The sequence below is a fragment of the Sorex fumeus genome, unplaced genomic scaffold (genome assembly GCF_029834395.1).
Source record: "Sorex fumeus unplaced genomic scaffold, SorFum_2.1 ptg000037l, whole genome shotgun sequence".
In the NCBI taxonomy this organism is placed as follows: domain Eukaryota; kingdom Metazoa; phylum Chordata; class Mammalia; order Eulipotyphla; family Soricidae; genus Sorex; species Sorex fumeus.
The window spans coordinates 42,328,488-42,343,259 of NW_026606094.1; the positions used below are offsets into that span (position 1 = coordinate 42,328,488).

General features: G+C 36.0%; 1 protein-coding gene across 4 annotated transcripts in view; it reads left to right on the plus strand.

Moving 5' to 3' along the window:
- Window positions 1-14,772, plus strand: part of CDK14 (cyclin dependent kinase 14) — a 710,477-nt gene that overhangs the window by 383,408 nt on the left and 312,297 nt on the right. For all 4 annotated transcript variants that reach the window (XM_056118543.1, XM_056118544.1, XM_056118546.1 and 1 more), the window contains one exon: window positions 494-617. In XM_056118543.1, coding sequence (XP_055974518.1) covers window positions 494-617 — 124 coding nt within the window. The remainder of the gene's footprint in view (window positions 1-493; window positions 618-14,772) is intronic.

A 14,772-nucleotide genomic window follows, 5' to 3' on the forward strand; every position in this document is an offset into this window, starting at 1 on the left:
TTTCCATTCGATGAACATAAGTATGTTCATGGGTGATCTTTGAGTACTGCACTTATGTTGTTTCTATGGAATTAAGTTCAATAAATATACAATTACATAACCTATGTTCAAAATTCTGTGTTTTTTCTCTGAGAATATGGATACTTTTTTATCTTTCAACCAATTTCAGCCTGAGAAAACAAAACAAAAAGAATTGTTCTTTCCATTCTATTTTATATTTTAATAGATTGGATTGTGTGTGTGTGCGTGTGTGTGTGTGTGTGTGTGTGTGTGTGTATTTCTGACCAAGGAGTTAAATTTTTTGCACTTATTTCTTTGTGCACAAGAAGATTCTATACCTACAAGTATATTCTGTTTAAATAATTTGACAGGAAGTCTCGTGGAAGGTAACCATTTCTGGTAAATACAAGTATTTGGCAGACTATATATAGAAACTGGCATTTATCTGTGCTCAGATTTTAACTTTTGTCTCCTTGTTTTTTTTTTTTTTCAGTTGTTTTTATTTCAGTTGCTGCGAGGGCTGTCTTACATCCACCAGCGTTATATTTTGCACAGAGACCTGAAACCACAGAACCTTCTGATCAGTGACACGGGGGAGTTAAAGCTGGCAGATTTCGGTAGGAAAGCAGTTAATTACCAGTCTATTTTGTCCCACTGTGAGAATGCCAGGCAGATGGTGGTACTGCATTTGTTTAAACGCATTTCTTTTATCATTATAGATCATGATAAATTTCGTGGGGGGTGAAGGAATTTTTTCCATTCCTTTTATTTTTTTTCTTGATAACATAATGCTTGGTGAATTTTTAAAAATCCAGATTGCTTGTTAGAATCTTAATCATAGAAATGAATCATGTCTCGTGTATTTTCAAAGAAAAAGTCAGTAAAATTTTAAGCATAAAGTATATCCGAAGAAGCTGATTTTTCCATTTATATTGTGAGAATATCAGACACTCAAAAATAGTATAGCATAATAATCTTCTTATCACACATCCTCATAACTAAAACTATATTGTTATGGTTTGAAAAAACCTGAATGCATACCTCTGAACTTTTTCAAAGTAGCACAAAATATACTTAATACTGTATGTTGCCTGAGACCTTTTATTTTGAGGAGGAAATTAAGTTTTTGAGCCAATAACATCTCTCTCTCTTTTTTTTTAATAAAAGTGAAAACAGAACAAAAAACCTTAAACAGGGCCAGACTCATAGCACATTGGGTAAGGCTCATTCTTTGTATGAAGCTGACCAGGGTTCTATCCCAGCACCCCACCAGAAGTGATCCCTGAATGCAAAACCAGGAGTAAGCCCTAAACACCACTATGTGTGTCCCAAATCCCACACCTCCAAAAAAAAAAAAAAACCAACAGCAACCCTTAAGCAGTCTATGGGGTTGTTAGGTTGTTATCCTTTCTAGAAGTGACGAAAAGTAGGCTATGGCTATGTCACGAGTCCATGAAAATCATCCCTTCCAAATATCTTTTTAGAGTGGCCTCTTGCTCCTTAGAAACTTGCCTCCAAACACTGTATTAAGCATCCGAAGAGTGGCAAAGCTATTTTACCATGTTGGCTGTCTCCTCTCCCCTTCATCAAATATGACATTTTTGTGTTTCCCTGTTCTCTGTCACAGCAGTGTGAGTGCTAAGTTGGTTCCAAGGCCTGGGGAATGCTGCTGGCAGCCTGACATGTTGACACTGCCTTGCCTCAGTTACTTTTGAATACATATTCTGATTAGAAATTTGTTCCATTAAGAGTGAAATGGAAATATTACTCTTGAGACATAAAGAGGCCTGAGGTTGAGATATGGGCTTTGCTGAGAAATGATTAACTTTTCCCACCCCAGCTCCAGTAAATGAGACAGGGCAGGAAATTATTTTTTTCTTATTTAAAGGTTAGGCTGTTGAATACCTTTTGTCATAAATGTACTAAGCTGGATTTTGAATATTCATTTCTTCTAATATTGAAGTAAAACAAAAATTACCATGACCAGTGATATATTACAAAACTGCCATTTGTTCTTATTTAGTTTGGTAAAATGATAAAACTGTGTCTGTGTGTGTGTGTGTGTTATTACCAGATATTGGTATCAGAATAATTAATTCAAGGTAGTTAGATGTACATTCTGTTTATATAATGTTTGCAAATAATGGACGTAAGTGTATGGAGAATAGATTTGTAGTTCTTCCAGTTCAAGATTATTTATTGGCTTTGCTGTGAAAATGTTTTGCATTTGCAGTTTCAGTAGATTCTCAAAGAGCAGAATTTATAGTGATTGTCTTCCATTCTACACTGTGTATGTGGAATAAGTCATTGTATTAACCACTTGTGTTAAAGGTGGTTTTCTTTTTTTTTTTTTAATTTTTATTAGTGAGACACCATGAGGTACAGTTGTAGACTTACAAATTTGTGCTTGGGTTTCAATTATACAATGATCAAATACCCATCCCTCCACCAGTGCCCATTTCCAGCCACCGTGGATCCCAGTATCCCTCCCACCCCACATCCCCTCTATCCCACCCTGCCTCTGTGGCAGGGCATTCCCTTTTGTTCTCTCTCTCCTTTTGGGTGTTGTGGTTTGCAAGAGGCAATGGGTGTCAATCATGTTTGGTCTATAGTCTACTTTCAGCATGCTTCTCCCATCCTAAAGGTGGTTTTCTTAAGCAGTTATAAAATACTTTTTGGGTGGCTGTTTTAGTTCATACTCAGCAGTGTTGAGAACTTACTCCTGGCTCTGTTCTCAGGGTCTACTCCTGGTATGGCTCAGGAAACCAGGTGTGATGCCAGGGATTGAACCTGGGTAGGCCACATGAAGGCAACTGCTTCACCCAGTATTATTTATCTGGCCCCAATAAACTATGATTTTACTAAGTTGATTTTGTGTATAATTACCAGAACTATAATAGCATTAGAATTTTATAATGGACATTTTAATTATAATCGGTAAGTTCATGTAAAAATATTTTCAGAGTTCTGAAAACTTAAACTTTAAATATAAAATTCAAAAGTACCTTGAAATATTGAATATCTTAGAGATATTTTTCTTTAAGAAAAGTAGAAAACTTAGAAAGCATAAGCAACTCAGAAAATAAGAATTAACATTTTCTGTTTTTTTTTTCCCAGAACCTGTCTCCTTTATCTTCTTTCTTTGTCCACTTATATAGTCTTTTTAAAAGGAGACATTATTTTGTAAGCAGTTATATTATAATATGTTGTGAACATTTTCTCATGTTATTAAATACTGTGGAAAAAATCTCTAACTGCTTAGTTTTTTTTTTCTCTAATGGCCCAATAAAGAGACTGTTGTTTATCATCTCCAATCAATGACATTTTAGCTATTCCTGATTGCTCTGGGTTGTACATGGTCTGCTCTTTTATGCCTTTATCTAGAAAGTTGTATATGTAGCCATCGCTGTGTGGCTCAACATTTAGAGCTTCTGATTTTTTGGACCAGCCTGCTCTGCTGAAAGATTCTGTCCTATATCTCCCTTGGTGTCACATGCTGAATCTTCTGTCCGGAAATATACACTTGGCATGCATCCTGTGAGCAGAGTGTAATAAGCAAGAGCATTTCACCAGTTGACAATCTCCCCCAATTAATTGTGCATTGTTTTTGTCTTTTAATTTAAGACATGCAATTAACTGTGATTTACTGTGCTTGGGCACGTGTCTGTGTCTGAAATGAAGGAAACAGTGCAAGCTGCACAGAAGCAAGATAGTCAAAATGGTATGGTTCCAGGCTGCAGAACAATTAAAAACAGTGGGTCTTATTCAGGGTTAGATGGATGAAAGCTACAAAAACAGTTTCTTTGTCCTACAGGTTATTATTTGGGACTTTTTAATAAATATTTTAATAAAATATTTTAATAAAATAAAATATTTTAATAAATATTTTAATAAAATATTTTAATAAAATAAAATATTTTAATAAAAATTGGGGGGGTCTTTCTCCACCCAAGAGATTTCTTTGTCTTGTAGGTTTCTCTAGGATGGAAAAAGACCCCCAAGTTTTTATCAAAAGAGACCTGTGCAATCTGTATAATGACAGTTTTCATCCTGTAAATGCTGTCACTGTCACTGTCACTGTCCTCCTGTTGTTCATCAATTTGCTCGAGCGGGCCCAGTAATGTCTCCATTGTGACAGTTGTTACTGTGTTTGGCATATCGAATACGTCATGGGTAGCTTGCCAGGCTTTGCCATGCGGACGAGATACTCTCGGTAGCTTGCCGGGCTCTCTGAGGGGGTGGAAGAATCGAACTCAGGTCGGCCATGTTGGCTGCTTGCAAGGCACACGCCGTACCCTCTGTGCTATCATGTTTTTAATTTTAGAGCCTTAAGATCAGAGAGGATGAGAAACCAGTAGCTGTTTAACAAAGCTGGGATTCAGATAGTTGATCTATATGCTTCAATCTCAGATGGACTAGAGTCCGTTTATTTATACACATAGATGTATTTTACCTTACAGAGCTGTTAATTGCATGTCTTAAATTAACAGACAAAAACAATGCACAATTAATTGGGGGAGATTGTCAACTGGTGAAAGGCTCTTGCTTATTACACTCTGCTCACAGGATGCATGCCAAGTGTGTATTTCCGGAAAGAAGATTCAGCATGTGACACCTTTACTTACCTTAGTCAGCTCTGTAAGGTAAAATTGAAAAATTGATTGGTCTTTATATCCTTTTAAGTTTATGTCTGTATAACAAATATGGTATCTATGCTTTGAAATGAGATTGCATTAATATGAGAAACTATGCACCATTTTTTTTTTTTTTTGGTTTTTGGCCTGCACCTAGCGGTGCTCAGTGTAATCCTTTCTCTGCGCTCAGAAATAATTCCCAGTGGTACCGTGTGTTGGACCATGTGTTTCCAGAAACATATCTAAGGCCTCGTGACATATAGCACGTATGCTCAGCCTGCTGAGTTGTGTCTGAACCTGCATCACTTAATTTAAAGATCATGTTGGCATTTGACAAATTCAAAAGCAGTAAGTGAGTTCAGTAAGTAAGTGAGTTCAGTAAGTAGAATGACAGTTTGATAAATATAAAGACTTTGAACATAAGGCTGCTTAATATATACACAAGTAGACCTCTTTATTATTAATCATTGGCATGTAAAACTCACCAGTAAAATTATAATTATAAATTTAAGATTAAATACAGCATAAGCTGAAGGTTGGGGTGTAATATGTGAGGGTTGCCTGTAGGATTCAGGTTATTTTTATCTTTGTTTTAAGATATATATTTTATTTATTTTTCATTTGGAGATTTTTACCTGCTGCTATTGGTAAATCAGATGATAATTTATTTGTAGAGGCTTTTAGTCTTAAAGGAAGTACAGTTCTGAAATCTCCAGATGGTCAAAAAGTAATGGAGGCTATTTTTACTTCTTGTTAGTAAAGTCATTTTTAAGTATGTACCTGAGCTTTATTTCCTTTATGAATAAGTAAATTGATCACCATTTAGAGTCCCTCTGATTTGCCTAATACTGAACTTTTTCCAGCCCATAAGATTAAAATGCAGAGGCACTTAATGCGTTTCTAAAGGTGGGTTTGTCTTTAGATTTTCTATTATAATAAAAGGTTTCAAATCTCCATTCAGCCTATATCTTCTCCCCCGTCTCTCTCCTTGAGTACTGTGCTACAAGCAAACTAAAACTTGTTCCCACACATTAGTGACCATCCCCTTTACATGGAATGCTCTAAATCTGCCTTGTTTGTCATATAGATGACTTAATTTGTCACTTGTTTAGAGAGGCCTTCTTTCCAAATATAGAAATTTTTCCATTGCCATTATACAGTTTATAGTGCACTGAAATTATTCCGTTTTTTTAAAATTATATTTATTTTTTACTTTTGTTACCTGCTTTTAAACTTTGTAAGGACAGGAACTAGTCCTGATCATTTGTCTGTTTTGTCTAGAACCACACATGGTATGTAGATGTTCTGTAAATATTGATTGCATGAATAATTGATTATTAGTGTAATTATACCTGAACACCTGAATTTACTAATTTTTTTGTTTGATTAGCTTTGGCAACCCTTTCATAAAAAATTAATACTCTCTTCATCAGGGCTGTTATGGTTGGGAATAGCTAAAGAATGCAAATGGCATTAGATGAACTCAGATAGTGCTTGAACTGTAGGATTGCTTTGAGTCTCTTACACAAGGTGCTGTGTTCAGCCACTTGATATTTGCAATGTTTATCACCTTAGGATGCAGAAAAAACATGTCATGAAAATAAATGTACATAAAAGAGATTTAAAGTTAAACTCTGCAACTCTTGATTGTCTGCAGAACAGCTGTTGAGAGCAGTATGTATTTATCTTTGTTTTAGAAGACATGCCTAGCTTTATCTGTAACAGGCTTGTGACTTTCAAGAAGTGATTCATTCCCTCTGAACTTTTGGCTCCTCATCTGAAAAATAAGAGTGCTGGATTTTTCATTCCATTTTTTATGTCAGACATTCCTAATATTATTAATCTATTTCCTAATAATCAGATGTGTGATGATGGATAAAAATCAGTCCACTGAATTTGGAGTCCGTGCAACACCATCTTATTTAAAAATTTTAGTTTCTAGAAATTCAAGTAGATGATCTTTATGCTTTTTAGTATGTACACATTAAAAATTTTGAAGTAATATAAGTAAATACATAAAGATAATGAGAAATTAACATTTTTAATAGTATTAAAATTTAAAGTTGTTTTTCTTTTTTAAAGAGACAATAAAGATGAATGTAGAACTGTAGCCCCTTGTCCCTCTTGAATAATGAAGTGTCTTCTTTATGCCCTATTCATTGTCTATTTGAGGGTCCTTACCTAGCTATCTGGAAAGGTTAAATGTGCCCTAAATAAGAGAGATTGTTAAAAACTCTATAAAGTGAGTGTTAAAGATCTTGGCAAATTTAATGACTATTTCTATGCAAAAACTGAGTTAAGCATCTCTCAGTTTTAATCAAGTAAAATTTATAGAAGTCCCAACACAGGTCTAAAATATTACCTAATGCTAGTATTTTATTTCTCTAGGCTGATTTTTTAAAATCTTAGTTTGGAAAATGAAAGTATTGTAAATCTAATTTTAGATCAATTTGCAGTACACACCAGAGATGGTAACTCTGCAGAGGTCATGGCAAGTGCACTGTTTGTTTGTTATGCGCCTCTTGGAATTCACTTAGGGAATAGTAGAAAACAAAGAAATCAACTTTCAGCTTTCAGATAAAAAGTAGAATGACAGTTTGATAAATATAAAGACTTTGAACATAAGGCTGCTTAATATATACACAAGTAGACCTCTTTATTATTAATCATTGGCATGTAAAACTCACCAGTAAAATTATAATTATAAATTTAAGATTAAATACAGCATAAGCTGAAGGTTGGGGTGTAGTATGTGAGGGTTGCCTGTAGGATTCAGGTTATTTTTATCTTTGTTTTAAGATATATATTTTATTTATTTTTCATTTTTTCTTTTTTATTTTATTTATTTTTTGATTTTTATTAGTGAGACACCATGAGGTACAGTTCTAGACTTACAAATTTTTGTGCTTGGGTTTCAATTATACAATGATCAAATGCCCATCCCTCCACCAGTGCCCATTCTCCACCACCACCAGTCCCAGTATCCCTCCCACCCCCCAACCCCCCACCCCACCCTGTCTCTATGACAGGGCATTCCCTTTTGTTCTCTCTCTCCTTTTGGGTATTGTGTTTTGCTGAGATTAGTACAAGATATATATTTTAGAGAAAATCTCTTTATTACTCTGTGAGATGTCACTCTGCTTTTATCAGACCCTTTGAAAAATTAAGTAAATACACATTTTAATATAAAGTGGATGCAGTTGTGTTCATATAGCTCTGAGAACCTTTTATTGATTTTTGTTTTGTGGCCACACACCCTGCTGTGTCTTACTCCTGGCTCTTTGCTCAGGAGTGATCCTAGAGGGGATCACTATTTAAATTTAAATTTTCTTTATTGTCCCATTCATTCTTTCCAAAGTTTACTTACTAATTAGAAATTAGGCTGTAAGGAACACTTGATTATAATTTAATTATATTGATTAAAATTTTAATTGTATTTTATATTACATAATTTTATATTATTTTATGATATATAATTATATAAGTAATATAAATATATTATATAATATATAATATATAATATATAATAATATATATTGTATAACATATATTATATATAATACAAATATATATAATATAAATATATTATATTTATATTACATCATTTATATTTTTCTTGTTTCTGTATTGTTACAGTGAAACTTTTCTCAGGTGTACTTGCCTGTCACATAGATTGGTTTTTCCACCTTTAAATGTTTTGTTTTTAAGGGAAGTTTTAGATTCAGAGCATAATTGGACAGAAATTACACAAAGAGTTTTTCATCTACCCCCTGTCCTCACACATGCATAGTTTCTTCCTTTGTCAAATTTCCAACAACCTGCATGCTACATTTTTAACAATGACAAATCTACACTGATAGCTCATTAACACCCAGAGTTCTAAGTTTACATTAGGTATCACTCTGTGTTTTATTCTATGGGCTTGGGCAATTATAATGACATGTATTTTGTCATTACTATACAGAAGAGTTTCACTGCCCTAAAAATCCTCTTAAAATTCATATATGTGAATTCTTAGAATTGTAAATGGAAACAAGGAAGCCAATATCTAAACTGCCAAGAATATGCATATTCTATTTCTTGGAAATCTCTTTGTTCAGTAGTCAACATAAAGCAGATTGAAGCAATGTGGATAGAGATTGATTGCTAAGAATGGCAGTTTCAGACTCCATGGAAATGAGGAAATTCAAGATTGTTAGTTCATTTTTATCCAAATCATATATGTGAGGTCATGAGACACCTTAAAATGTAGAACAGAACGTTACAAATACTGCTAATCTCTACTGTTAGTGGAAACCTGGGCAGAGGGATTTCAGTATGTAAAAAAATAGCGTTTCCTTTTACCTAATATGGTATGAAGGTAGAATTATTGGGAGTAAATCAGACAAATGAATTGAAATATATACATGTATCCTTGGGCTGGAGCAATAGCACAGCGGTAGGACGTTTGCCTTGCATGTAGCCAGCCCGGCCGAGTTGGGTTCAATTCCTCGCCCTTTTCGGAGAGCCTGGCAAGCTACCGAGAGTATCTCCCCGCACGGCAAAGCCTGGCAAGCTACCCGTGGCGTATTCAATATGCCAGACAAAGTAACAACAAGTCTCAAAATGGAGACGTTACTGCGCCCGCTCCAGCAAATCGTTGAACAATGGGAGGACAGTGACATGTATCCTTAGGAAACAAACCTGCATGTGGAATGACTGGAAACCTCCTTGCTGGTCTTGATGATCAGAGTAAATGATCTTAGCAAATGTAGCAACGGAATGATTACACTTGATTATGAGTTTTGTTAGCATCAGTTAGTATAAAAGGTATAAAAGGTAGTATTGAGTCTACCACCACCATCACTTATTTTTGGATCTTCCCTGTTTTCTACTCTTTAACTTATAAAAGGACATGCTTTAAAATTTAGTCAAGTCAGAGATACCACAAAGAAAGAGAATTACAGGCCCATATCCCTGATGAACACAGATGCAAAGATCCTCAACAAACTACTAGCAAATAGAATCCAACTACTCATCAAAAAGATCATACACCATGACCAAGTAGGATTCATCCCAGGGATGCAAGGATGGTTCAACATTCGGAAATCAATCAACATAATCCATCATATCAACAAAAGAAAAGATAAAAAGCATATGATTATATCAATAGATGCAGAGAAAGCATTTGACAAGATCCAGCACCCCTTTATGATGAAAACCCTAGCCAAAATGGGTATAGAGGGGACCTTCCTCAACATAATTAAAGCCATCTACCACAAGCCTACAGCAAGCATCATCCTCAATGGGGAAAAACTGAGAGCCTTCCCCCTAAGGTCAGGGACGAGACAAGGATGCCCACTCTCTCCACTGCTCTTCAATATAGTACTGGAAGTACTTGCAATAGCGATTAGGCAAGAAAAAGATATTAAGGGCATTCAGGTAGGAAAGGAAGAAATCAAGCTCTCACTATTCGCAGATGATATGATACTATACTTAGAGAGCCCAATAATCTCCACCAAAAAACTCCTAGAAACAATAGACTCATATAGTAAAGTTGCAGGCTATAAAATCAATACCCTAAAGTCCATGGCATTCCTATATGCAAACAGTGAGAGAGAAGAAAGCACCATGAAAAAAACAATCCCATTCACAATTGTGCCCCAGAAAATCAAGTACCTAGGAATCAGCTTAACTAAGGAAGTAAAGGACCTGTACAAAGAAAACTACAAAATGCTACTTCAGGAAATAAAAGAGGACATGAGGAAATGGAAAGATATCCCCTGCTCATGGGTCAGGAGACTTAACATTGTCAAAATGGCAATACTACCGAAAGCATTGTAATAAATTCAATGCAATCCCTATAAGGATACCCATGACATTCTTCAAAGAAATGGAGCAAACACTCCTGAAATTTATATGGAACAATAAGCCCCCACGAATAGCTAAAGCAATTCTTGGGAAAAAGAAAATGGGAGGAATCAACCTCCTGAACTTCAAACTGTACTACAAAGCAGTAATAATTAAAACAGCATGGTACTGGAACAAAGGCAGAACTGCAGACCAATGGAACAGGGTTGAATACACTGACATCTCCCCTCAATCATATGCTCATCTAATCTTTGATAAAGGTGCAAGTAATGTGAAGTGGAGTAAGGAAAGCCTCTTTAATAAATTGTGTTGGCATCACTGGACGGCTACATGCAAAAAAATAGGCTCAGAACTCTGCCTAACACCATGTACAAAAGTAAGATCAAAATGGATTAAAGACCTCAACATCAGACCAGAAACCATAAGGTACATTGAAGATAAAGTTGGCAAAACCCTCCATGACATTGAAGCTAATGGTATCTTCAAAGATGCCACACCACTGGCCAAGCAAGTGAAAACAGAGATAGATAAATGGGACTATCTTAAACTAAGAAGCTTCTGCACCTCCAAAGAAACAGTGACCAAAATACAAAGACAGTCTACAGAATGGGAAAGGATATTCACCAAATACACATCTGACAAGGGGTTGATATCCAGGATATACAAAATACTGGTTAAACTCCACAAGAAGAAAACATCCAACCCCATCCAAAAATGGGGCAATGAAATGAACAGAAACTTTCTCAAAGAAGAAATCTGAATGGCAAAAAAAGCACATGAGAAAATGCTCTACATCATTAATCATCAGGGAGATGCAGATCAAAACCACAATGAGATACCATCTCACACCTCAGAGACTGGCCCACATTCAAAAGAACAAAAGCAACCGATGCTGGCGTGGATGTGGCGAGAAAGGGACACTCCTTCACTGTTGGTGGGAATGTCCACTGGTTCAGCCCTTCTGGAAAACAGTATGGACGATTCTCAAAAAATTAGAAATTGAGCTCCCATTTGACCCAGCAATACCACTCCTGGGAATATATCCCAGAGAGGCAAAAATGTATAGTCGAAGTGACATCTGCACTTGTTTGTTCATTGCAGCACTCTTTACAATAGCCAGAAACTGGAAGAAACCTGAATGCCCAAGAACAGATGACTGGTTAAAGAAACTTTGGTACATCTACACAATGGAGTACTATGTAGCTGTTAGAAAAGATGAAGTCATGAAATTTACATACAAGTGGTACAATATGGAAAGTATCATGCTAAGCGAAATAAGTCAGAAAGAGAGGGATAGACATAGAAAGATTGCATTCATCTGGGGGATATAAAGTAACAAAGTATGAGATTAATACCCAAGAATAGCTGAGATCAGCACCAGGAGGATTACTCCATAACTTAGAGGCCAGCCGGGTATCCTAGAGGAAAGGGCAGTTCAGATAGAGAAGGGTGCACCAAATAAAGGATGTTTGGAGGATCCTCCCAGGAGGGGAGATGCATGTCGAAAGTAGACTATGGACTGAACATGTTTGCCACTCAATGCCTCTTTTGCAGACCACAACACCCAAAAGGAGAGAGAGAACACAGGGGATTGCCCTGCCACAGAGACAGGGGGGATGGGGGGATGGGGGTGGGAGGGATATTATCCATGGTGGTGGAAAATGGGCACTGGTGGAGGGATGGGTATCTGATCATTGTATAATTGAAACCAAAGCACAAAAAATTGTAAATCTACAACTGTAAAAAAAAATAAAATAAAATAAAATAAAGGGAAAAAAAATTTAGTCAAGTGTCAGTGATACAGTACAGGAGTTAAGGCACTTGCCCTGCAAATGACTGACCCTAGTCCAATCTTTAGCATTGTATCTGGTCCAAAGAGCACTGCCAGGAGGGATCCCTGAGCATAGAACCAGCACGAAGCACACAGCTCCACCAGGTTGTGGTGGCCCACCACCCTCTCCATACCCATCCAATAAAGATGTATTTAAAACAAGATTCCATTGAAAAGTGTGCCAGTATGCATGAACCTAGTATTAGAATCTAGAATGAGTGATTGTAGCATAAAATATTTACTAAACCATTAAAATTTGACAGACTACTGTTGGAAATCTGAGATATGCAACTATATATATTCTGAAAGTTAAATTTCCTTTTTAAATGTGTGATTTGTGGGCCAGACAATACTGAGATTAAGACGCTTGCTTTGCAGACAATCAGTCCTGATTTATTTGCATTGAATTTTGTCCCCTATGCCCCACATGGAGTGATTCCTGAGCCAAGAGTCAGAAGTAAGCCCTGAGCACTGCCAGGTGTGGCCCAACAAGGCCTCACATATATAATTTGAGCTATTTTTTTAACTTCAATATAATTCATTATTTGATTTCCTTTTTTCTCAAACTTTAAAAAAATTTCTTATGTATATGCTTAGTTACTTTTGAAATACATACTTACATGAGTATTTTTTCTTTCTTTTTATTATTTTGCTATAACAAATATAGGCATGTAGGACTTTTAATTTTTTATTCTAATGAAAAGAAAGTATTTAAAATTAATGAAAATCAATGAGAACTAATAATCTGTGCTGCTTTATGATTTTAGATACATGTCAAAAATTTTTGCTTTACCACGTATTAAAAAATAAACTTGCTGTGTATACATAATTAAGTTTACAGATCTCAAATAATTACAATTATTTGCAAAACTAAACTTTAAAATTATTATATATCTCTGTGAAATATATATCAAGTTATTTGTGATTCTTTTTTTTTCTTCTTTTTTTTGAGGGGGTGGGGGTGGCAGTGGTAATTATAAACAGTACTCCAGGGACATTTCCTGAAGTACTGGCCAACCAGACTGAGTGGCTCAAGTTTACAGCTCTGATGTGGTGCTGTCTTGACTCTGCATTTATGAGTACATCCAGAGCTGCTCCTGTGATTCTTGGGAGAATTTGTTGCTGTATTAAAAAGTACTGTAGCACTGTAGCACTGTCCTCCTATTGTTCATCCATTTGCTTGAGTGGGCACCAGTAATGTCTCCATTGTGAGACTTGTTACTATTTTTGGCATATTGTATACGCTACTTGGGGGAATCATGCACTGCCCCACTGCCCAGGGCTCAAAGCTGGACCTCACTCAATTAAAACATATGGTCCAGACATATGAACTACTTCCCCATATGAACTAGTTCCCCATTCCCTGATAATCTAATTTCTTAAGTAATTTTTTTTTAATTTTTAATTTTTAAAAATTTTTTTAAGAAGTAACATTGTTACCTGTTTCAGGTGTGCATTAATGTATATCAACATCTGCATGTACTACATGACGTTCATGACAATGAGCTTCATTCCTGTCCTATATGATCTTTGTACAGCTGACCACTTTTGTCACTTTACACACTGCTCTTTCCACCTTTGCTTTTGTAATCACTAATTTGGTCTTACATCTTAATTTTTTTTCAAAATGTCTTAAAATTTATTTTAATGTAGAAAAAAAGCCATATCAGTTGATACAATTCTAGAACTAAAATTTATTAGATAATAAGGCTCCAATTTTAAAATCAAGTGAGTATTAAAAAGATGAATATGTTAACAATGTTATGCATGATCTTGGGGTTAAGTCCTCGTCTAAGAATTTATTAAGCTATTTGTTGCTAATTGAGCCTTCTTTGTTATTATTTTTGTTTGTTGAGCTTAGTTGGCTTCTGACTTTCTTTCCCATATAATTTGGTGTGCTTCTACTGGAATTTGCGTATTGGAGATCTATGGTTTGGGCCAATGAGTCGACCTAATGATGGATATGGGAGGTGGGCATGGCTGCCGGGGTATAGGGGGTTGGAGGAAAGCCACTCACCCCAACTCTAAAACACACCAGAGTTCTAAGCCTGGGTACTGTGGTACCTGAAATTATTCGCAGTTTGGTGTCTGCAGAGACTGTTCAAGAAATGGAGTTGAGTTCTTGGTATGGCTATAGCTGTGGAGTGTGGGTACAGCTGCTGGGTTTTCAATTGTGTGGGTATTCAGGCTTGCCTCCTGAGGGTGCCCAGAGTTTTTGGAGACAGAAACCGTTGTTTCCAAGAATTTTTTGTGCTTGGTGTGCTTGTCTTGGGAGATTTAGCTGGGACTTGGTAAAGCAGGGCCAGCAGGTGAGTTAGCATGGTGGTGACTGTGGGGGGAGATGGGCATATTTTAAAATTATATTTTTGTTTTATGGGCTGGAGTGATAGCACAGAGGATAGGCTGTTTGCTATTGCTGGGTTCGTTTCCTCTGTCCCTCTCAGAGAGCTCTGCACG